This window comes from Theropithecus gelada, chromosome 5 (genome assembly GCF_003255815.1).
Source record: "Theropithecus gelada isolate Dixy chromosome 5, Tgel_1.0, whole genome shotgun sequence".
Classification (NCBI taxonomy): domain Eukaryota; kingdom Metazoa; phylum Chordata; class Mammalia; order Primates; family Cercopithecidae; genus Theropithecus; species Theropithecus gelada.
This window is the reverse complement of record NC_037672.1, coordinates 58,816,662-58,842,092: the sequence shown is the minus strand read 5'-3', so window position 1 is coordinate 58,842,092 and position 25,431 is coordinate 58,816,662. Positions and strand designations below refer to the sequence as shown.

The following is a 25,431-nucleotide window of genomic DNA, read 5'->3' as shown; positions in this document are numbered from 1 at the left end:
TCAGTAAAATCTTTTATTTGGTTTATATTTCAAATGTAATTTTAAAGGTTCATAAACCAGGAAATTCGATAATATGAAAGCAAGGAGAAACTAAGCTGCACCATTTAGCTAAGCTCAGGGACAACATTCATCTATAACAAATCAAAAATTTGAGTTTTTCCATGCCATCAGTTGTACTTAAACACATCCATCATATTTCAGTTGCAAAAGATGGTGAAGAACTCAAGCTGAAGAGCTGTCTGCTGATTTTTGTTGCTTCGGTAAGAGCTTTTCACCTATAAAGGACACACAAAGAAGAGTTTTGAATTTTCTCAATGTACTTTTATAATTTTTAATAAACTTTTAATTGTAGAATCATTTTTGATTGACGGAAAAGTTGCAAAGATAGTACAGAGAGCTCTCAGATATCCAGCACCCAATTTTCCTCCTGTTGGTTAACATCTTACGTTACCATGGGAGGTTTGTCAAAATTAATGAACCCATACTGACACATTATTACTAATCAAAGCCCATACTATCTTCAGATTACTTGGTTTTTACCTACTGTTTTTTTCTGTTCCAGCATCTCATCCAGAATACCACATTACATTTAAATGTCATGTTCTCTTAGGCTCCTCTAAACTGTGACTGTTTCTCATCCTCTCTTTGTTTTTGATGACCTTGACAGTTTGCAAGAGGAGTAGTCAGGTATTTTGTGGAATGTGCCTCAGTTTAGGTTTGTCTGATGGTTTTCTCATGGTTAGACTGGAGTAATGAGGTTTTGGGAGGAAGACCACAAAGGTAAAGTGCCATTCTCATCACATCAAATCAGAGGTGCAAACTATCAATATATTACCAGTGATGGTGACGTTGATTACCTGCCTCAGGTCGTTGTGTCAGGTTTCTCCAGTGTGGAGTTACTCCATACAGCATAGAAAGTGTACTTGCATGCTGTACTTTTCATACTGTACTTTTTGGAAGGAAGTCACCATGCAAACCCTCACTTCAGGGTGGGGAATCATGCCGCTCTCCTTGAGGAAGGAGTATCCACCTAAATATGTGGAGTTCCGTATGGCAGCTGTGTCTCTTCTCCCATACAGAAATTCTCAAAATTCTCAGTTTTCCCTGCTTTCAACACACATACTTTTCTTCAATTTTCAAATTTTATTCAATCATTTATGTTAGTATAAACTCATAAATATTTGACACTTTGGGTTATAATCTAACACGACCTTATTTTATTCCTCAAAGTGTCCCAGTTTGGACTGTGGGGAGCTTTTCCAGTTGATTCCTACGTCCTTTGTCTCAATCTATTTTAACGTAAATCATGTTGTTATTCCTTGCTCTTTCTCTCGTTTCTCCCCATTTCGATATCTGTGTATCTAAAGCTTTATTGCCAGTGAGTGATGTAGGGTCCAAGTTGATGAGGAGGAGTCAGGACTGCCAAGGTATTTTACTTCAAACCCATCTAAAGATTCAGTGAGATATTTTCCCTGAGGTTAAAGAAAACACTTGTGCTATCAGGACTCATTATCATCAATGTGTCGGTAGATATTTGATGTAAATTGTTTCATGCATTTATTTAAGTAAACAGTGTTGGAATGGTCTAACTCCCCATCTTTGCTTCTAGCCTCATCCTGTACAGTCTGTACTATATACTGCTATTAGATTAATATTTACTATTTTTAAATTTTATTTATTTTTATTTTTACTTTTTAGTAGAGATGAGGTCTCGCTATGTTGCCCAGGCTGGTCGCTGGTGGTGAACTCCTGAGCTCAAGTGATCCTCCCACCTAGGCCTCCCAAAGTGTTGGGATTATAGGCATGAGCCACTGTGTCCAGCCTTAGATTCATATTTCTAAAGTGTAGTTCTATTCATTTACTTCAAGCCTGCAATAACTTCCCAATTCCTACCAGGTCATTGCTTAGTATTCAGACATTGCATGCTAAGGCCCCAATTCACTTTTTAAAATCTTTTATTTTTCGTTATTTTTCTACTTATGCCATATGTTCTAACCAAGTTGGACCTAAGTTCATATTTTCTCTTTTTTTTTTTGCCTCTCTAGTTTCATGAATATTGCTGATTAGAAGCAACATTTCATTTCTTTTCTTTTTCTTTTCCTTTTTTTTTTTTTTTTTGAAACAGGGTCTTATTCTGTTGCCCAGGCTGGAGTGCAGTGGTGTGATCATAGCTCACTGCAGCTTCTACCTCCCAGGCTCAAGTGATCCTCCCACCTCAGCCTCCCAAGTAGCTAGGGCTACAGGTGTGCACCACCACACCTAGCTAATTTTTGTATTTTTTGAAGAGACGGGGTTTCAACATGTTCCCCAGGCTGGTCTTGAACTCCTAGGTTCAAGCAATCCTCTTGCCTTGGCCTCCCAAAGTGCTGGGATCACAGGCGTGAGCCACTGCACTCAGCCTCCATTTCTATTAATTAAAACCACATCTTGAGTCAGTGATCCTCTGTTTGCCCCATCTAATTCACTTACTCCCTTGACCATCCTGCTGCGTGCCCTGGGAGGCGACCTGGGGACTACAGTGACACTTGGCTGCCCTCTGCCTTTCTGGTGGGTTCAGCCAATGGGAAACCCAGAAGGACATCCTAAAGTGAGGTCAGGGTACTTTTTCAGTTCTGTGGGTTGCCTCCGGCTGCTCAAAACCCTCTCTTGAGAGGATACTGTTTCTTTCAGGGCAGCCTTCTTCACACAGCTCTCTCCTTAAGGATTCAGGTAACTGCTCCCTCTTCTCCTCCCTGGGGCTGTTGCCAGGCAGATTATTACACCATGCTTTGTCATTTCCCTACAGTGCCCCACCCACACCTTTATACTTAGTCTTCATTAAGTCCTTGAACTATCACAGTTTCAGTGCCATCAGTTTCTCATTGTGAACTAATACACACTTCCTCTTTAGAATTAAAAATCACTTCTTTCAAGAAACTTTCACTTATACATCTTATAAGATGTGATCTTTTCCTCCTCTGAACATAAAATATCACTTTGTCTATAGCCATTAATTGAATTCTGCATTTTAGTTAGGGGTTTGTCTAATCCCCCTTTTTTAGTATAAAGTCTATAATGACAGAGGGACCAGCTTATTCATCTTTCCCCCCAACCCCACCACAATACCTAACAGTATCTTACCTAGTCTTAGATATTGATACATTGATACATTACTTGCAAAGACAATGTATACTTGATCCTAGATCCTTGATACATTACTTGCTAAGTAAATGAACATTTTTTTACATATCTCCCAAGAGTTATTTTTATTAACCTATACAGAGTCCTTATCACTTCAGGAAGGAAATTGGCTATTACAAAGAGTAGAAAAATTGTTTTCTTCCCATACTCAAGACATATTCTACAGGGGATGGAGTAAATCATGTTGATTTCTACTTAACTACATCCTCAATAGATAGTCCTGAGAAAAATTAGTTGAAAATGACTTGATTGAATTTCAGATGGTGAATTCCATATAACATTTCCAAACGTTCTAAATTCTATGTCCACCTCTTTCAAAGTTCAACTTCTCCAATAGGAGTTTTCTATTTAACCTCACCTTGCTATGAGAGATGCTTTATGCCACAATCAATCCAAATATCATATAGTATGTTATTTTCATTGCTCTTCTATTTTATAATTATTTACCAATTCCTTTTGTCAACTTGTTTGTCTTAACAGGGAACATGTTTTCTAATTCTTTTGTATCTCACCATACTCTGGTATTTTACAACTGGTAAGTGCTTCCTTAATAGATCACCAGAATTCTGAGAAGTTTAGAAAATTCACCATTCCTTTATTTACTAAATTATGGTTTCAAAGTATGGAGTTATCTTCTTCATAAGAAGAAATTAAAGCCAATCTTGATATTATGATAGCACTTCAGGAGACTTAAGAAATAGCTATTGCTGAATTATTCAAAACAACGAATAATTGACAAAGTCGTTAGTGATATTTCTAAAAACCCACATATTCTGAGAGGAATGTTTGCATTGACTCACCATCAGTTTTTAGAAAGCACGCATGGCTCTCCTTCTGTTGATATCTCTCTTGATTTGGCAAAGAGAACAGTGAGGACAGCAAAGGGTTACCATATAGTCATCACAAATAGATCCCTGTTTGAAAACAAAAAAGAAATAAAAATATAAAATTCACCTATTTGGAATTAAGACTTGCCACATCTTGAAGAGAAGCAGAAGGCACTGCTCTTTAGGATTCAGAGTTTGGATGGATACATTTAGGAAATGTTACTCGCTTTTTCATATAAATGTTGTCTCATTTTATGACAGAAAATATTTTTCTATACTTTACATTTCTGAAAATGTAAGAAGATGTCCAACCAAACTATCAAGTATGAGAGTTAAATATCTTTAGGAAGTGGAATTTCAAAACTCTTTTCTCCTGGACCTCCTCTCTGTCACAGGAAGTTAGTAGAGGATGTGCTCCACCAAAATGTGGGTGTAAACCAAGGAAGAGGAAGATATGGGATATAAGAAGCAGGAGTCTAACATAGGAGAGAAGCTAATGGAATCTCCAGGGTCATGGTGAAGGGAGATCCCAGGATGAGAGCTAAGCACTAGGAATAATGGGCAACTAGTTCAAAAGGTAGTAGGACTGGAAGTGATTTCATCATGAAGATGAAAATGATAAAACATCTACGTGTTGAAGGTGTTAGGAAGAGATTTAGAAAACTGGCAAACAATTTGGGGTTAAAGGACTCATAAGTAAATGGAGGAAAAATGCTAACAAAAAACTCAATAATTACTAATACCAGGAAAAACAAAATTGAGCAGGAAAAGCAATCATATTTACTACATGACTCAGCTCTGAAGTTGAATAAAACAAATATAAGTATCCTAATGTAAACACTGAATATGGAATTAACCATATAACTATATTGGAAAGAATGGGATGGGGGAGAGGGCACATGTGTGTGGTGGGGGGAGGAGGAGAAAACAGAACTAAATTCACATCTTCCCTAGTAGGAGGTTAACAGATAATGCCTCTAACTAAAAGTCAAGAAGTAGCAATACAAGTGTGTGATTTGGAGATATGGAGAAAAATTCCCAAGACATCAGCTCTAGGGAAGAAGTAAGGAAGAAACTTTTGGGGACTACTTTGTAAAATTAGATGATTTTAAAAACTCTTTGTTTCAGGGTTTTGATAAATAAAAATATTAAAGCTGCATTAGAAAACAGTGGCATTTACATTCCTGGCATTTAATCGACTTGAAACTGAACACAGTCATGGGCAGGGCACGAGATGAACCCTAATCTCCATCAAGTGCAGGGTCTACAAACCATATCAAGCACTGATCTTAGAAGCAGTTTAGGGAGGGTCAGAACCTTGTAGCCTCCAGCTCCATGACTTCTAAACTATAATTTCTAATCTTGTGGCTAATGTTAGTCCTACAAAGGCAATCTAGTCCCCAGGCGAAAAGGAGGTCTGCTTTGGGAAAGGGCTATTACCATGTTTGTTTAAACTATAAACTAAGTTTCTCCCAAAGTTAGTTCAGCCTACACCCAGGAATGAACAAGGACAGCTTGGAGATTAGAAGCGAGATGGAGTCAGTTAAGTTAGATCTCTTTCATTGTCTCGATCATAATTTTGCAAAGGCAGTTTCACCACCTCAGTCTCCTGAAAAAGAGTTTCAGGCTAGGACTACAGGCGTGCTCAACTGCACCTAGCTGAAACTATTTTATATTGTCACTTAAAAATATTTACCATTTTGTGAATTACCAAAAAAAAAAAATGCTTACTGACAGCACTTGTGAACAAAATTTAAAAATAATAAAAATTAAAACAATTTTAAATGCATGCTATAGATAATTTTAATGACAAATTGAAACACAGAACAATATTAAGCGAAAATAACAATCTAATCCCTTTCTACCCAATGTCATTATGAGAGATAAACTATTAATAATCTGCTGTGTATCCTCTTTCCTTAGATTTTGTTCTATGCCTATGACTCATATAAATATAGATTAGACGAAGATACAGCTATGAACGTAGACATATAGTTTGGCATTTCAGGAGTTCTTTTGTTTTTGAAAAATGAGGTCATGCTATCCTGTAACTTATTTTTCCTACTTGATATATGATAGACAATACTGTAAGACATTTCTATGTCTTGTTTTATGTCCTTGAGAGCTAAATCTTGTGACCATATGGGGATACTTTCTTTTGGTTTCCACCATCCAGAGGACAGGAATTTGGGGGTTCATGTCATAGTTAGTCCAAAAAATTTTTCTTGAGCAGATAAAAGCCTTGTGAGCTTGAAATTGGCTTCTCTAGGCTCCTTCTGGAAAAAGCAGTAGAAACTGCTCAGTGCTATATAGCTCAGCAGCCAAGGCGTTATCTTTTTGGCAGTGGCGGCCTGGGTTCAATTGTTGGCTTCTGGAATGATTCCTTTCTGGTTTGTTATTTGTGTAACTTTGCCATTTATTGAGGTGTTTTTCCACCAATGGATAGCTTCTGATTTCCCCTCTTGAATTTTCCTTTCTCTGAACTACCTCGTGGAGATTGTAAATCTTGTAAAAAAGAAACTGCTTGCCATGTCCTTGAAGAACCGAGGAGGTTACCTTTGGTAAAGTTCAGAAACCAGAAATATTGGCCGCTTGGCATGGCTAAAGTCGGGTAATAAGATATCTGAAAGGATTTATTTTTTAGAGAGTACTTTGTTAAAAGTCAGCTTAATTAAAAGTGGATAAACAAGCTATAGGTATATTTAAAAGGCCTTAATGTTTTTCTCTTCTTGGAACTTGTTTTTCTGAAAAAAGATTTTTTTCTTCTCAGTTGACTGAATTATTTTTCTCCATTTTTTTTTTTTTTTTTTTTGGTCCTGTCATCCTTAAGGCACATGAGAGGCCCTAAGATAACTTCTGGTAGCCTAGGACTCATTGGGAAAAACAGAGGAGGCACCAGAGACCACGTTTTGGGGGAAAAAAAACCCCACTGTTTTCCTCATGAAACCCCAGGAATTGGATACAGCCAAAGTGGATAGATCCCTGTCAAAATCAAAGGCTCTATTCTGTTTTGCATGTTATCTGACGATTTTGAGTTTGGGGGGTATCAACAATCACTCTGCATTATGAGACAGCTTTGGTGTGTAATAACTAAGTAGGAAATATACTTTAAGGGGTGGTTAACAGTAGTATGGAGGGATACTTGACTGCACACTTGGATCAGAGAAGCATGCTCTTGGCCACCTGGAAGATAAGGCAACATCCTCACCCCTCACTGGGAGATGAGACTCTCATGAGGATGGGCTAATTACAAAATGGGCTGATTGGCTTTGGGTTGCCTTGTAATGAAATGCAGAGTCGGTAAAAGCACTGCACTGTCTTCTTCCGTAGTATTTCCCTCCTTTTGGGGATCCAGAAACTAGTATAAAATGGCATCTTTAACTTTGGAGATCTGTCTTTGCCTTCAGCTATTTATTTGTTACTTATTTGGTCCTAGAAATGCATGCTCTCCCAGCTCTGTTCCTCCAAGGGCTCCACCCTGAAGCTAGTCATCCAATTAAGAAACGGGCAAATGAAAAAATCTTACAAGTGCCCAATCTTCTGTCTGTCTGTATTTACATGTGAGGTGTGTGTGTCTGTGTGTATGTGTGTGTGACGTTTATATATAAAAGAGCTCTGATTAATTGGCTTAGAAAAAAGGGCTTAAATAAAATATTTTGTCAGAACAATAGAAACTTTAATGCCTTTTTGTTCACATGGCTTTAGTAATCTTTTGGAAATAAGGACAGTTTTAAAGATTATTGGTAAAATAAGTTGTCTTGAAAATGTAGACATTTGTCCTAAATTAAGGTCAGATATCAGATTTGCTAAATGCTTTAAGGTCAAACTGTTTCTTTGACTTTTGAAAATTGTTCAATTTACCTACTTTGGCGGCTTAGATAATATATAAGGCCTGGGGACATATGGAGAGCCATGCCCACTAGCTATGCTAAAAAGTCAGACCTTATCTTCATTTCTGTCTAATGTCCTAGGCTCCACCCCAATACATAATTAAAATCTCTTACTTACCAGAGTTTTCACCAAAAATAAAAGTTGCTAAGAGTTAATACTATAACATGTAATTGAGACCACTGGAGAAACAGTTTTAAAAAATACAAGGTGTGTAGGGAATGTGTTTTGGTAAAAGATTGTAAGAAGGCATAAGAATATGGCTTTTGTTAAAGGGAATGTAATTTTGTCTAGTTCTGAGGGTTTTTTTTTTTTTTTGAGATGGAGTCGCTCTGTGGCCAGGCTAGAGTGCAGTGGCGCGATCTCGGCTCACTGCAACCTCCGCCTCCGGGATTCAAGCGATTTTCCTATCTCAGCCTCCTGAGTAGCTGGGACTACAGGTGTGCGCCACCATGCTCAGCTAATTTTCATATTTTTAGTAGAGACGGGGTTTCACCATGTTGGCCAGGATGGTCTCAATCTTCTGACCCTGTGATCCGCCCACCTCGGCCTCCCAGAATGCTGGGATTACAAGCGTGAGCCACTGTGCCGGGCCCGAGGGTTTTAAAGATTGTCTTAACCTAAAAGAGTAACGGGACAAAACTAAAGGTTTAAGCAAAGTGAAAAGGGTTTGTAAAGGGTTGATCTTGTAAAACATTCTGTTAGTATAAACCAGTTGGCCAAGAGCTAAAAAAATTATTTAGCATTTTTCCATAGGTTAAAACATTCAAATCATACTGACATGGGGCCAGAATCTGGGCCCATGTGTCCAAATAACAGGATTTTCTTAGAAAATGGATCTGCTGTTTGATGGAAAATTATAAAGCGTTCTAAAAAGTTTATGAAAATCTTACCTTATGGTCAAACTAATTAAAACTGGATAGGTATATACAATTGTATGTAAAAACTAGCTTTAGCATTAAAGATGCACTAATGCAAACATGAAATTCAGTTTTCTTTTTCAAAGATGATTTTTATGTAATGTTAAAAGATAATGAAAGAGTTTTGTTTTCTCCTTTGGGTAAATGGCAGGGAAAAAAAGGACAGAAAGAAGAGACAGATTCAGCTGGCTTCATGCTATCTTCATTGAGTCTTGTTTAGAAAGCTAAGTCTCCTCTATTAGAATAAAGGTTTTTTTTTTGTTTTTTTTTTTTTAATTTTGTTAGTTATTTTTGCCAAATGAATGACTTATGGTGACTTGGGATTCTATTTTGTGATATCTGGTGTTTTAAACCTTTGATATTTGACAAACTTTCCAAAATCAAATTATAAATTATGTCTCTTTCTAACCTAATATTTAGATATTAGGTCCTCTAAAGTCTTAAAACGGCTTATTTGGTACGAAAATCATACAGGAAGCATTGTCAAATATGAAATGACTTTCTTTGGTCTACATTCGTGTAAATGTGTTATTGGTATATGTTCCAAAATTATATAAAAGTGCTATGATTCTAATATGACTTAGTATATGTTAACAATAATAATTATAATTATTATGTTGAATGGCTGTGTGCCACAGAAGTAAATTTCCTTGTCAATTGTGCCTTTAACTGTGGCTGCCCTAAAATGTCTTTGTCATCCACAGACAATTGTTTTCTCACTTTGGTCCTCTTTAAAAGATGATTTTATAATCAGCTATCACTTTTTTTTTTTTTTTTGAGATGGAGTTTCATTCTTGTTGCCCAGGCTGGAGTGCAATGACACAATCTCAGCTCACTGCAATTTACAAATTGAAGGTCTGTGGCAACCCTGCATCAAGCAAGTCTATGGGTGCCATTTTTTCCAACAGCATGTGCTCACCTCATGTCTCTGTGTCACGGTTTGGAAATTCTTGCAATATTTCAATTTTTTTCATTCTTACTATATCTGTTATGGCCGCCTGTGATCACTAGACTTTGATGTTACTATTTAATTATTTTGGGGCACCATGAACTACACCCATCCATATAAGGTGGTGATATAGTTTGGATGTTGTCCCCACCCAAATCTCATGTCAAATGTAATCCCCAGTGTTGGAGGTGGGACCTGGTGGGAGGTGACTGGATTGTAGTGGCAGATTTTCCCCTTAGTTCCAATAGTGAGTGAGTTCTTGTGAGATCTGGTTGTTTAAAAGTGTGTAGCACAGGCCGGGCGTGGTGGCTCACACCTGTAATCCCAGCACTTCAGAAGGCCGAGGCAGGCGGATCACAAGGTCAAGAGATCTAGACCATCCTGGTAAACATGGTGAAACCGGTCTCTACCACACACACACACACACACACACACACACACACACACACACAAAGATAGATGGGAGAGACAAGATTGCACCACTGCACTCCAGCCTGGTGACACAGCAAGACTCTGTCTCAAAAAAAAAAAGTGTGTAGCACCTATGTCCCCCTTCCTCCTGCTCCAGTCATGTGAAGTGTTGGCTCTCCCTTTGCTTTCTGCCATAATTGTAAGCTTCCAGATGACTCCCTAGAAGCAGATGCCACTATGCTTCCTATACAGCCTGTGGAACCATGAACCAATTAAAACTCTTTTCTTTATAAATTACCCAGTCTCAGGTACTTCTTTATAGCAATGTGAGAACGTTTTCTTTATAAATTACCCAGTCTCAGGTACTTCTTTATAGCAATGCGAGAACATTTTCTTTATAAATTACCCAGTCTCAGGTACTTCTTTTTTTTTTTTTTTGAGACAGAGTCTCACTCTGTCACCCAGGCTGGAGTGCAGTGGCCCAATCTCCGGTCACTACAAGCTCTGCCTCCCAGGTTCACACCATTCTCCTACATCAGGCTCCTGAGTAGCTGCGACTACAGGCGCCCACCATCACGCCCAGCTAATTTTTTGTATTTTTAGTAGAGATGGGGTTTTGCCTTGTTAGCCAGGATGGTCTCGATCTCCAGACCTCGTGATCCGCCCACCTTGGCCTCCCAAAGTGCTGGGATTACAGGTGTGAGCCACCGCACCTGGCCCGGCCCAGGTACTTCTTTATAGCAATGTGAGAACGGACTAATACCGACAGCAAATTTAATTGATAAATGTGTGTAGTCTGACTGCTCCACTGACCAGGTGTTCTGTTCTCCCATCTCTCTTCCTTTCCTTGGACCTGTCTATTCCCTGAGACACAATAATACTGAAATTAGGCCAGCCAATAACCCTACAATGGCCTCTAAATGTTCAAATGAAAGGAAGAGTCCCATATCTCCTAATTAAATCAAAATCTAGAAATAATTAAGCTTAGTGAGAAAAACATATTGAAACCAGAGAGAGGCTGAAAGCTAGTCTTCTTGTGCCAAATGGTTAGCCAAGTTGCGAATGCAGTGGAAAAGTTCTTGAAGGAAATTAAACATGCTACTCCAGTGAACATATACATGATAGGAAAGCAAAACAACCTTTTTGCTGATCTGCAGAAAGTTTGAGTGGTCTGAATAGGAGATCAAACCAGCCACAATATTCCCATAAGTCAAAGTCTAATCCACAGCAAGGCCCCAGTGCTCTTCAATTCTGTGAAGGATAAGAGAGATAAAGCTGCAGAAGAGGCTGGGTGCGGTGGCTCACGCCTGTAATCCCAGCACTTTGGTAGGCTGAGGTGGGCAGATCACAAGGTCAGGAGACTGAGATCATCCTGGCCAACATGGTGAAACCCGTCTCTACTAAAAATACAAAACAATTAGCTGGGTGTGGTGGTGCGCACCTGTAATCCCAGCTACTCGGGAGGCTGAGGCAGGAGAATCGCTTGAACCCAGGAGGCGGAGTTTGCAGTGAGCCAAGATCATGCCCCACTGCACTCCAGCCTGGCGACAGAGCGAGACTCCATCTCAAAACAAACAAACAAACAAACAAACAAACAGAAAAGAAAGCTGCAGAAGAAAAGTCTGAAGCTAAAATAGGTTGATTCATGAGGTTGAAGGAAAGATGTCATCTCCATAACATAAAATCACAAGGTGAAGCAGCAAGTGCTGGTGGAGAAGGTGTAGCAAGTTATCCAGAAAGTCTAGCTAAGATAATTGATGAAGGTGGCTACACTAAAAAACAGATTTTCAATGAAAATGAAACAGCCTTACTAGAAGAAGATGCCATCGAGGAAAGTCATAGTTAGAGAGAAGTCAGTGCCTGTCTTCAAAGCTGCCAAAGACAGGCTGACTCTCTTCGTAGGAGATAATGCAACTGGTGATTTTAAGTTGAAGCCAATGCTCATTTGCTATTTGCAAAATCCTAGAGCCCTTAAGAATTATTCTAATCACTTCTCTTTCCCCCACCCCACGAGAAAAAACAAAAAGAATTATGCTAAATCTGCCTGTGCTCTATAAATGCAACCACAAAACTTGATGACAGCACATGTGTTGACAGCATTGTTTAACAAATATCAAGCCCACTACTGAAACCTATACTCAGAAAGAAAGATTATTTTCAAAATATTACTGTTCACTAACAATGTACCTAGACATCCAAGAACTCTGATGCATACAAAGAGATTAATGTTGTTTACATGCCTTCTAAAAGAATATTTATTCTGCAGCCAATCAAGGAGTAATTTTGATTTTCAAGTCTTATTATTAAAAGAAAAATATTTTTGAAGGCTGTAGCTGCCATAGACAGTGATACCGCTGATGGAGCTAGGGAAAGTAAATCAAAAATCATGTGGAAATGATTAATAATTTTGTATTTCATTAAGAATATTCATGATTCCTGGCCAGGAGTGGTGGCTCACAGCTGTAATCCCAGTATTTAAGGAAGCCAAGGCAGGCGGATCATTTGAGGTCAGGAGTTCGAGACCAGCCTGGCCAACATGGTAAAACCCCATCTCTACCAAAAAATAAAAATAAAAAATTAACTTAGTGTGGTGGTGCACATCTATAGCCCCAGCTACTTGGGAGGCTGAGGTGGGAGAATCGCTTGAACGTGGGAGGCGGAGGTTGCAGTGAGCTGAGATCGCAGCCACTGCACTCTAGCCTGGCAACAGAGTGAGACTCGTCTCAAAAAAAAAGAGAAAGAAATAAAGTGGTTTCTTGAGATGGAATCTACTCTTGGTGAAGATGCTGTGACCATGATTGAAATAACAACAAGGGATTTAAAATATTCCGTAAGCTTAGTTGATAAAGCCATAACAGGGTTTGAGAGGACTGAATCCAATTTTGAAAGAAGTTCTATTGTAGGTAAAATACTATCAAACAGCATAGAAATCTTTCCTTTCATGAAAGGAATGGTCAATTGGTGAGGCAGACTTCATTGTTGCCTTATTTGTTTTTTGTTTTTGTTTTGTTTTGTTTGAGATGGAGTCTTGCTCTGTCGTCCAGGCTGGAGTGCTGAGGCATAATCTGGGCTCACTGCAGCCTCTGCCTCCTGGGTTCAAGCATTTCTCCTGCCTCAGCCTCCCAAGTAGCTGGGATTACAGGCACCTGCCACCATGCCTGACTAATTTCTGTATTTTTAGTAAAGAGGGGTTTCACCATGTGAAACTCCTGACCTCAAATGATCAGCCCTCCTGGGCCTCCCGAAGTGCTGAGATTACAGGTGTGAGCCATCACACCCAGACCATTGTTGCCTTACTTGAAGAAATTGCCACAGTCACCCCACTTCAGTATCCAGCACCCTGGTCAGCAGCCACCAACACTGAGACAAGACCCTCAACAGGCAAAAACATGAATTGCTAAAAGTTCAGATAGATTATTATTAGTATTTTTTAGCTATAAAGTATTTTAAAATTAAGGCACATATATTGTTTTTCGAGACATAATGTTATTGCATACTTAATAGTGCAGTATAAGCATACCTTTTATGTGCACTGGGAAACCAAAAAATCGTGTGACTTGCTTTATTGCAATATTCGCCTTGTTGTGGTGGTCTGGAACTAAACCTGTATATCTGAAGTTTGCCTGTATATATATGTGCACACACACACACATGCACACAAGCACACACACATCCACTCCCAATCTTATTGGTTCTGTTTCTAATGCACTTAGGAGAACCCTAAGTAATACAACCTCTCACCTACAAAAAGTGGAGTTGGTGTAATGGAAAGTGTATGAATGGACAGTTAGAACTGAGTATTGACTCTTTCTCTACTATTATCTTTGAGGAAATTACTCTACCTCTTAAAACTTTAAAGTTCTCATCAGCAAAATGTTGTGGACCTACCCGCTTTGCAGAGATGATGTGAGAATTAAGTGAGATAATACATGTAATGCATCTGGGGCACAGTAGATCCTAAATAATCCTCTTCCATTGTATGACATCCATTGCAAATATGAGTTATTTATTTTCTCAGGTTTTCAACAGAAACCTAGAAGGAGGCCACATAACCAGAAGATCTGTTGCTACAACTGAATGCAAGATTGCACATGCTAGGGAACTCTTATCAATCAATTTCAGAAGATGCATACATCAAATGATCTCTAGGTTTATAATAATTATTTTGAATGTGGTTGCGTATTTGAGTGAGATGGTATGGTAACAGACTCACAGGGATGCCATATCGGGTCCTGTAGAGAGTCCTCATTGCGACGCTCGTTCCACACAGACAGCATTCGTTCATATCAGCTGCAACTTGACACCCAAGGCATGGGAAACAAAACGTGCCACAGAGACCTAGACACATGAAACCAGGGGTACACGTTACTCCACTCTGCCCCTGCCACAGCTGAAAGTTTAGCTTGCTTTCACAAATGGCAGTCCAAGTCACGAGGCCTTGGCCACGTAGCCTGCTGCTAAGCCCATCTTCAGTGTTTCTGTTTAGCTTTGCATCAGTTTCTCCCTCCACACGCAAATCATTTCAGGAATGACCACGCCTTTGTAAAGTATATCATTCTTGTCATAGCTCTGCTTTCATTCATTTGTTCATTGATGCAGTAAAACGTATTCATTTTCCAGACATTATCCTCAGTACTGACAGTGCCCCTGGCTCAAGTCTAGTAGTGAAGGTAGATCATAGGGAAAGTTCTCCAACAGAAACGTGTTTAAAATGCCAACAGGTCACCCAGAAAAATGGGGCCTACAAGGCCCTCAGTAGGAAATGCTGTTTGAGCTGACTACTGAAGGATGATGAGATGTTTTAAAGGTGGACAAAAAGGAAAAGAGCCTCTTCGAGGTAATCTGGCATATCCTGGCAAAGGCTAGTGTTCATTCAATATGGCTGGAGCCCTGGGATGGGATGAGGATTTAGCTGTGGGTTGAGGCAGGTTGGGGAGCAGACGATGAAAAACTCTGAGTGTTAAGAGTGTGTCATGAGAGTTATGAGGAACCACTGAAACATTTTAAGAGGGGAGAATAATTTGATCAGATCTACATTTAAGAAAATGTGCTACTAAGCAATTAAGCTTTGATTGGAACTTGTGTATTCATTTAATTGGGTAATAATAATACTAGGGGTAAGAGGGTTAACATGTTCATCTTTAGAGAGTTTCACCAATGTGATCTAATTCTTACTTTGACTTGCAGATGTTGAACTGGTGTCCTGAGAAGCTTAAGTCATCACTCCAGACAATGAGAGTGAAAAAACTAACCCAATTGTTTTATTCCCTAGGTAATTTTCCCTTGCTATGCTACTGAGTGTGTAATTCTTTTTTTATTTTTATTTTATTTATTTATGATTGAGTCTTGCTCTGTTGCCAGGCTGGAGTGCAACGGCGCTCTCGGGTTCAAGCAATTCTTCTACCTCAGCCTCCTGAGTAGCTGGGACTACAGGCACCCGCCACCACACCTGGTTAATTTTTGTATTTTTTAGTAGAGATGGGGTTTCACCATATTGGCCAGGCTGGTCTTGAACTCCTGACCTTGTAATCTGCCCTCCTTGGCCTCCAAAAGTGCTGGGATTACAGGTGTGACCCACCACACCCAGCCTGAGTATAATTCTTAACACATTCAAAGTTCAATTTCAGGCCAGGCATGGTGGCTTATGCCTGTAATCCTAGCAATTTGGGAGGCCGAGGCGGGTGGATCACTTGATGTCAGGAGTTTGAGACCAGCCTGGCCAGCATGGTGAAACCTCATCTCTACTAAAATTACAAAAATTAGCTGGGTGTGGTGGTGCATGCCTGTAACCTCAGCTACTCGGAGGCCAAGGTAGGAGAATCACTTGAACTGGGGAGGCAGACATTGCAGTGAGCTGAGATCGCACCACTACATTCTAGCCTCGTTGACAAAGTGAGACTGTCTCAAAAAAACAAAAAGCAAAAACAAGGTTCAATTCAACTCTCATTCAAAGTCAATTTCAACTGTCAAGTTAAAGGATAATGTATTTTATTTTCTTGTCTTAGAGTACTATGTGGACCAAGGCAAGCAAATAGACTTCAGAGCAAGTTTTCTGTAGGTGGATGTGTTTGTTTCTTGGTCATTATTGAGAACTAAGCACCTTGCTCCTCTCTGCAACGCCCATCTCACCCCAAACTTCCTTTCCTGCAAGTTCATTTAGAGAGATCTCGAAGTAAGAGATCTTTTAGAGAGATCTTATAAAAAGAAAACAGGCTGGGCGCGGTGGCTCACGCTTGTAATCCCAGCACTTTGGGAGGCAGAGGCTGGCGGATCACCTGAGCGGGAGTTCGAGACCAGCCGGGCCAATATGGTGAAGCTCTGTGTCTACTAAAAATACAACAATTAGCGGGGCGTGGTGGCAGGCGCCTGTAATCCCAGCTACTCAGGAGGCTGAGGCAGGAGAATCTCTTGAACCCGGGAGGCAGAGGTTGCAGTGAGCGGTGATTGTGCCATTGCACTCTAGCCTGGGGGACAAGAGTGAGACTTTGTCTCAAAAAAAAAAAAAAAAGAAAGAAAGAAAGAAAGAAAAAGAAAACAAAGCAGTCAGAGATTTTTTTTTTCCTCAGTGACAAGCTAATTGCCACAGAATTCTTTATTCTCAGGTGTGTAAAAAACCTAAATATATGAATGAAAATAGTTCTTCTCTGAACGCATATGGAAACCATGAATGAAAACTATCCCCTGGGTACTGGACACAATGTAACTATAAAATAATGAGGTTAATTTATATGTTGCAAGAATAGTCTTTCTAAAAAATCAAATTCAACTTGGAATTTTTAAATTAATGTAAGGTCTATTTAGTCAGGCCAGACCTGCTGGTTGTTAGAATCAATTAGCTCTTTTGCTATTATCTTAACCCAGAACTTATTTTAGGAATAAGACTGTTCTTTGAAGGACTGGAGAAAAATTAACTTATCCCTACGGAGGCTTTTTTTTTTTTGCTAAACATACCATTGCCTGACATGCAGAGTGCCTGTAGTAAGTTAAAAACTTTTTCTACACGATAAGGGAGGAATAGGGGAAGGGTTTAGTCATTGGTAATTCACCTCGATATCAATTAAGGGGCTTCTTTCCCCACACTTACAGACTCCGCAGTCGCTGAAGCAGTCACACATGCTTGTCTGCCAGTCGGAGTTCTGGGGTGCCATACCGACTCCAGGTTGGGTCACAACGACCACTGGCGCCTGAGATTGCATTTTCAGTGCTGGGTCTTAAAAGCAGGGGACTGAAAAGTCAAAGAGTGGCGTTAGAGATCTCGAGGTTGCTCTTGAAAGCCCACGTTAGGGCAGGATGCTGAGGCAGTGTAGAGGAAGTTGCTTTATTTGAAGAACAGAATTTCTGTCTCCACCCCTCACAAGATAGAGGCCGTGGAGGTGGGAGGAAGGAATTCACCGAACTGGGCCGGGCGCGGTGACTCACGTCTGTAATCCCGGCCGAGGTGGACGGATCATTTGAGGTCAGGAATTCGAGACCAGCCTAGCCAGTATGGCGAAACCCCGTCTCTACTAAAAATGCAAAAAATTAACCAGGCTTGGTGGCGTGTGCCTGTAATTCCAGCTACTCGGGAGGCTGGGACAGGAGAATCGCTTGAACCCGGAAGGTGGAGGTTACATTAAGCCGAGGTCATACTTCTGCACTCCAGCCTCGGAGACAGAGTGAGAATCCATCTCAACAAACCCCCCAAAAACAAAAACCACAGAATACTCTGAACTGGGAAGGTGAACAGTTGCTTCTCGTGGGGTAAGAGAGCGGAACAGTGTTGCTCGTGTACTGTTTTTAGGCAGGTACCTGGTATCCACACAGGCAGCGAAACAAATGAGCAACCTGTGATCGTGGCCGAAAGTAGTGAATTATGGAAAATAACATTCTCTAAAATGGCATCATGCTAAAGTTTTTTGTATGTCCCCCCACTTCTTGCTCCTAATTTATTATTTCTTTTTGGACTGATTTCCTATGAGCAACCATTTCCAGTCTTCCTACTTCCTGACTTGTCCTTCACTTCATATTTACTGGGAGCCTGCAATCCTGTGTCAGCGCTGGCCTGACGGACGCTGCTGTGTGGTACGGGCAGTTTATTTAAGAAGTACATTTGGTAAGGTTACTCCTCATTTCTCTACATCATGAGAGGCAGTGTAGGGTCATGGAACATGAATTAGATTAGGAGTGAGAGAGTCTTTGCCCAAGTCTTAGTTTCTGAAACTGTGATCTTAGACTCATCATTTAACTAGTCATTTAAATGTCCACTTATTAATCTGTAAAATGAGGTTTCTGACCTACCCACCTTACAGGCTCATTCTAAAGAATTTGTCTTTAAATAAAAATACCATGAACTGTATTCAGAAGAGCTGAAGCTTATTTTAAATGTATTAGATGTGCCCTTCCATATACATTAAAGTGGTTATGGCTTCTGCTTGATTTTTTTTTAATGTACCATAATAACCGTTCACTGCTTTTTTACACTGGAAGAGTGAGGCGGACCCATCTGTGGATCCCACAGCAAACAAGATTTTCTGCAAAAGAAGTTTCCAGTAAGTGAACAAAAAACCGGAGGGGTCGGCTGAGCCGATCATTCAGGGCGTGCATGATCCGCGGGTGTGTGTGTGGCGGCGGAGGAGTCCCAGTCTAGGGGCAGATACGTCGGGTGATGGACTAGGCGAACGTGTGTCTGGCTGCCGCTGTCTTCCGGCCTCTTCCAGGGAGGAGGATCGGGGAGGCGGAGAGCCCCCCTGGCTCCTCCCCAGTTGCAGGGACTGGTCTGAAGCAGGGGCTTCAGGAGGCGGGGAGTGGGTGGGTGGGCTTCTTACCTTCTCCGCCCGCTCTGCACTCGAGAAGGGGACTGTGAGCGGCAGCTGCGCTTGGGGCTCTTCGATCACCACCCCCCGCACTACGTCTCCCGCCAGAGCCGCTCTGGGACCCCTGGGTCTCCTCTGCTGGGACCAGACCTGCCTGCCGGTGAATTCTTAGAGCAGCCCGCGCAGAATCCATCCCGTTGTTGCTGGCGCAATCAGGGAACGGCGCCTGCGGATGGCTGCCCTCGGGGGACCACTCGCCCGGCCGGCGCGCCGCTGGGGACTCGGCGTGAACCCGGCAGCGGGCGCGCGGTCTCGGAGCCCAGCCCCACCTGCAGGCGCCAGGAGCCGCAGCGCTGGGCAGGGCTGGCACCGCTCCCTCCCGGGCACCCGCCACTCTGTCGCTCCCGGCGCCCAGGCTCACCGGGCGTTTGTTTCTAAATTGTAAAAAGTTTTTATCAGATGGTATGGGCTGAGCAACGCTGGGATCGGAAAGTAAGACAAGAAACTATCACCCACCCTCTCCCCCGCCCGCTGATTTGAATGCTTATTAGATGGACCCTGGATTCTAGTCCTGCTGTACATGCCCACAATGTAAGAGGAAGCAGTCACAACCCTCTAGACACACTCATGCCGCCAATCTCATGAAATAAGAGGTAAGGACCTTGCAATGATTCCGTTTTCGTCACTCACCCCTTTTACAATAATTAGCTTGGCTTTGGGAAAAGTAAGTCCCAAATCCCCAACACTGAGGGGTAAGCTCCACAAAGGCAGGGAATTTTGTGGGTCAAGTTCACCGAGGTTTCTCAAAACCTTAGCTCGGAACCTGGTACACAGGAGGAGCTCACTAGCGGCCCCGTCACCACGCTCTCTGCTTCCCGGCTGGCTGAGGCCATGCGTGATGCAGACTCCAGATGGTGCACAGCAAACAAGGGCCAGAGCCCAGCCCTGAAAACGCAAACAAGGCTAATGTTTCACCTGACTCTTCAGACCTCTACAGATGGGGCCCAGATCTTCCCTAAATCCCAACTCCAGTACTAACATGGTCAAAACCATATTTTTGGGTGATGGCTTCCCACATTTGGAATCTTGGGGGAAGAAGCATTACAGGAAATGCTAGAGAATATGTATTCTAATTTCTTATGCATTTCATCTTAATTATCAAATACCAAAAAAAATATGAAATGCTAATTATCAGTAATGTCAAGTGGTTATCCCTAGGTGATTGGCTGATAGACTTTTTTTTGTTGTTTTGTGATAAGGTCTCTCTATTGCCCAGGCAGGAGTGCAATGGCATGATCGTAATTCACTGCAGCCTGGAACTCCTGGGCTCAAGTGATCCCCCCACCTCAGCCTCCTGAGTAGCTGAGATTACAGGCGTACACCACCATGCCTGGCTAATTTGTTTTCCTTTTCTGTAGAGATGGGAGTCTCACTATGTTGCCCAGGCTGACCTTGAGCTCCTGGCCTCAAGTGATCTTCCTGCCTTGGCCTCCCAAAACACTGAATTACAGGTGTAAGCCACCACCCATGGCCGATAATTTTTTTGTACTTAGCATTTATTTCCTTTACAAGCAAAACAAGAAATATCCTTTTCAGAAACGAAAAGCAAATCCACTGACTAGAAAAAAAAAAATTTAAGGGGGCATACCAAGCCAGGTACAGTGGCTCATGCCTGTAATCCTAGTACTTTGGGAGGCCGAGGCGGGTGGATCCTGGGTGACAGAGCGAGTCTCTGTCTCCAAAAAAAAAAAACCAAAAAAACAAAAAACAAAGGAGGGGCATGTCATACAAATGATACTATAGCTGTTTGTATTTTTTTTTCCCTCTTGGCCCCTAGCCAACGCTTGGCACGAAACTGGTATTCAATAAATAAAGATGATCCTACAACTCTTTCAGAGGAAAAACATGTTCATTTTACACCCTTATTTTTTCAAGAAGGCTATATTGTGATTTTTAATACAATAACAGCAATCCGAAGATTTCAGAATAAAAACCACCCTGCAATGATCTAATTGTTTCTCCTTTACCTGACTGTCTTTACTTAGTGTACGGCGTATGTGTTTGTGTATTCAATTTGGCTAATGTTAGACTTCATAGCAGTTTGAGTCCTGAACATTTTCTGAGTGCCTTTGAAATCCACTCAGTGGCCATCTCTATATTCTGTACCAAGCAGCTGTATCGGCCTGGCGCGGTGGCTCACATCTGTAATCCCAGCAATTTGGGAGGCTGAGGTCGGGAGTTCAAGACCAACCTGAACAACGTGGAGAAACCCTGTCTCTACTAAAAATACAAAATTAGCTGGGCGTGGTGGTGCATGCCTGTAATCCCAGCTACTCGGGAGGCTGAGGCAGGAGAATAGCTTGAACCTGGGAGGTGGAGGTTGCGGTGAGCCAAGATCGCGCCACTGCATTCCAGCCTGGGCGACAGAGCAAGACTTCGTCTCAAAAAAAAAAAAAAATATATATATATATATATCTCAACTGTATCTCAAATATCCATATGCTAACTGCCAGTTAGTTTGTGTGAACATTTACTTCCTCCATGTAGTAGCCTCAACAGTCTTTAGCCCAACAGTCAACATTGTATGTTTCTGTTTCCTTCACTACTTTTGTACTTTTGACTTCTTCTTTTGAATGTGGGAGATTGCAGGGACCCAGGTGCTTTTGTGAATATTAGCACTAGGAACTGGTGCAGAATGGGGGGCCCCAGGAGGTTTCTGATGCTATTATAAGTTCCTCCCTAGTGCAGATTACCTATATTGGTGGAGAAGTCTACTCGGCTTATCCCGGCATAGAAGAGTAGTCCTAAAGGGAACTGCTCTCCAGGACTTCCATCTGTCACTTCCAGCTTATTCTAAAAAGGGTCTAATAACTTCTCCTGTGAGATACCTTATTCAAAAAAATACCTTCTTGATAGTTATAAAACTGAGATGAGAAAGCAAACACACTCATTTGTATGTGCCTCTGTGATCATTTAAAAATTCAAGGTATCTTTTAAGTTACAACAAATGTAAAACAGAAACAAATGTAAAATTGTTGCTTGTTCCAAACAACCACAATTCTGTTTGCTTTAGCCATGACATCTTTAGCCTTAGCGATTCAAGGTAAAAGGTCAACAGTAAGTGGAGAGAAAATTTCCTCGAAAATCTAGAATTTCTAGGACCTTAGGTACCAGCTTGTCTCCTTAGTTCAGTGGTCCTCAAAGGTTACTATTAGTAAAACCACTTGGACAGCTCTTTAACATGTGGATTCCCAGACACTGCTCAGAGATTGTAACTTAGATAGAGTGAGCTAGGGTTGAGGAATCTGTACAATGTAGAATTCTACACACTGTTCAGACATTGTGATTTAGATAGAATGAGCTAAGGTCTAAGAATCTGTAGCGCACACCTGCAGGGCTGCTGCCCTTATGCCATAGGATTTTGTCCTGTGAAATCGAAAAAGGTGGCCCTTCTCACAGACATGGCTTGGGGAGCACGTAGCTGCTTCGGTGAGAATTCGAAAAACAGTCTATCTTTCTCCAGGGTGATGAAGCCCATGCTAGGCCCTCCCGCATTCCCAGGAGCACATTTCAAACTAGCTCCTCTCTCTTCAGGTGCAGGCATGTGAAGTATCCTGGGCACTTCACTAGATTCTAATGCCAGTGGCCTTGCAGAGCACACTCTGTAACCCACGGCCAGTGGCCTTATTTTTCTTCTGTTACTAATAACTACAGATCCAAGTTAATTCAGCAAATATTTTATTGAGTGCCAGGATGTGTAAAAGTCTTGTGCTGGATTTGGTAAGGGCTAAGGAGATGCCTGAGGTTTCCTTTCTGTGGCCAGCAGTTCTACCCATTGCGAGGTAACCACACAGCTATTTTGTTCTATACCATCTTTAACCCCACAGGAGCAAAGAGAGTGATAAAAAAATTGGCAGGGGCCACCTTGGAAAATGCAGGAAAAGTAGGGGCAGGAGGAAGTGAAATGGGAATCTTGGTGGGTGAGCTTGGGAGAATGAAACTAGAATACCTTTCTTTAGGAAGTTCTTTCTGTGGAATGGTCTCAATGTCAGGAAATCTTGCAGTATTTGGTTCATATTTTAAACATCTTAATTTTATCTATTAGTTAAGAATCAATCTTGTATTTGTCTCTCTTTTCTATGAGCACCTCACTCCTGAGGACAGCCCACTATCTTATTAAAATACATTAATATTAATATAATACATGATATTAATTACAGTAATATTAATACATATTATTAATATTGATTAATCCATACACAACATATTATTGAGATTTTTCTCTTCTTTCTACTGTTTATTGATGTTAAATTTCATTTTTTTGCTTTGATTGAAACATTTCCATTTCATAATCTCTCCATCTCTCTTTATACATATTAATGAAGCACCAGAATTTAATTTTGAAGCATTCTAGTCTGTTTTTCTTACTTCCATAGTGAGAATTCAAGGATTCTTATAACTCATTAGCTAAATCTACAAAATTCCATATCTTGTTTCTAAATATTTTAAATGGATAAAATAGAATATTTGTAAAGCAGAAAGAAATTAGACCAGCATAGGTCAACATGCATACATATTGAAATAAAGAGTGAAATTAATGATCATGTGACTAAATACAATATATATAATATGTGTTTGCTGCAGACAGCAGCAGTTGATGAGGATTCAAGGCTAGGATCTTACACTACTTTGAAAAGCCTGGCATTTGGCAAAATGCTTAGCACGAAATTGTTGAATTTGACTAAATGTATAAATTTAAAGCAATTAGATAAGAAAACCTTAGTCTTTTAGCTGAAACTCAAAATATAACATGCTAAGAAAAAAACAAGAAGATCAAATAACTTTTAAAGAAAGTTTTTTTTTTCAATGCTAAGTTTTTAAAAGAAGTTCTTACTTGTACTTACAATTAGTAAAGAAGGTTCAGAGGAGGAAATGTCTTGTGTCCTGGGAGAGAATCTCACCACAAATGAAAAATACTGAAAGGGGAGAGGCAACTGTGTTTCTATCGCAGTGCATAGTACAAAGAACAGTTTCAGACGCTCTCATTGGCCAGCGTAATCCAGCAGAAGTGGTTTCAATGTGTGTTTCTCTTATCTGGAGAATGAATATATCTCTTGCCAAATAAGGTGTGTTCCTTTTCCTATATTGTGTTAGGTACACTGATCTGTCTTTTCGGTGGGGAAAGAATTTAATTCATTATATAGTTTGATTGGTTTTACATGTCTGGCAGAGCTTACTGTTTTTGTGTGTGTGTGTTTGTTTTTTGTTATCTTTGTGGGGAAAAAAGAAGATCATTATTGTTTCAGATTATATAGTAGTTGGCATCTCAAGTACCCTTTAATGGTATGAGCTTACAGATATGAATATTAAAATAGGCCAAGCATTTCAATGATTCGTTGATGACTTTGATAGGCCTTGTTTTTCCAATTTTAGAAGTGAGGAAACAAGCTCAGATCCTTGAGTTGATTTTCAGAGGCCACACAGCTAACAAGTTACTCACTTAGAATTTTAGCTTATGTCAGCTCAGCTCCAAACTATGGCTCTTTTTAGAACGTTACTTCCAATGTCTTTGTACCTTTTTAATTATTCTTCTTATTGGTGGTATTACTATTTGTTTCTTTTGAAATTTTTGTTCATAGTCTTTGAATTTCTGATTCCATAGTTTAAATTGTCAAAAGACAAAATTACAACAAATTTAGTTTAGAAGATGTAATTGCCTTTAATTTGCAATTCTAGAATCAAGCAACACATCGTTCTATAAAATAGAATGAATGTTCTGGTGAGCTAAGCAGAGAAGTTTGACTTTATAAACAGAGAAGGGCTGAAGAAAGCAGAAACAGAGAAAACAAGCTAGATGGGTTGTTTCAAAGTTACTTTCCTTATAAGACTAAAACAGAGAGGACTTCCTTACAACACTGACTCAGGTTGACTGCAATCTCCTGTGTTTTGGAAAACTGGCCCATTTCAAAGTTCAGTTTGATTATATGTCACTTAGCACAAGTGACTCCATTCTGGTTTGGTCTGATCTTCTGGGGCCTAAAGCAGGAGGCTAGTCCATAACAATGGCCTCTCATAAACTTTGTTTAACAAAACCTTTCAGAAATGAGAGTTGGCTGGCACAGTGGGAGTCCCAGGTGGAGGACTGCTTAAGGTCAGAGTTCAAGACAAGCTTGGGCAACACAGTGAGACCCTGTCTCTGAGAAAAAAAAAAAAAATTAAAAAATTAGCCAGACATGATGGTAAGTGCCCATAGGCCTGTAGTCCCTGCTACTTGGAAGGTTGAGGCAGGAGGATTGCCTGAGCCCAAGAATTTGAGGTTACAGTGAGCTATGTTGTGTCACCACACTCCAGCCCAAGTGACAGCAAGACCATGTCTCTAAAAAAAAAAAAAAAAAAAAAATTAAGAAATGAGAGTGGCCAGCTTTCCTATCATTCACTCTGAAGTTTTTCCCTGTCATTCACTC

The 25,431-nt window shown here is 40.6% G+C and overlaps 1 protein-coding gene across 2 annotated transcripts; it reads right to left on the bottom strand.

Moving 5' to 3' along the window:
- PLAC8 (placenta specific 8) lies at positions 1–24,025 on the bottom strand. 2 transcript variants are annotated; one of them, XM_025385463.1, is made up of 5 exons: positions 23,872–24,025; positions 17,260–17,400; positions 14,389–14,513; positions 3,981–4,094; positions 1–275 (listed from the first exon to the last, which is right to left on the bottom strand). In XM_025385463.1, the coding sequence occupies exons 2-4, from the start codon at positions 17,369–17,371 to the stop codon at positions 3,990–3,992; spliced, it is 342 nt and encodes a 113-aa protein (XP_025241248.1). In that variant the 5' UTR covers positions 17,372–17,400; positions 23,872–24,025; the 3' UTR covers positions 1–275; positions 3,981–3,989. The 2 variants fall into 2 exon arrangements, with proteins under 2 accessions (XP_025241248.1, XP_025241249.1); XM_025385464.1 differs by lacking the exon at positions 23,872–24,025 and adding an exon at positions 18,980–19,091.
- Positions 24,026–25,431: the final 1,406 nt, after the last annotated feature.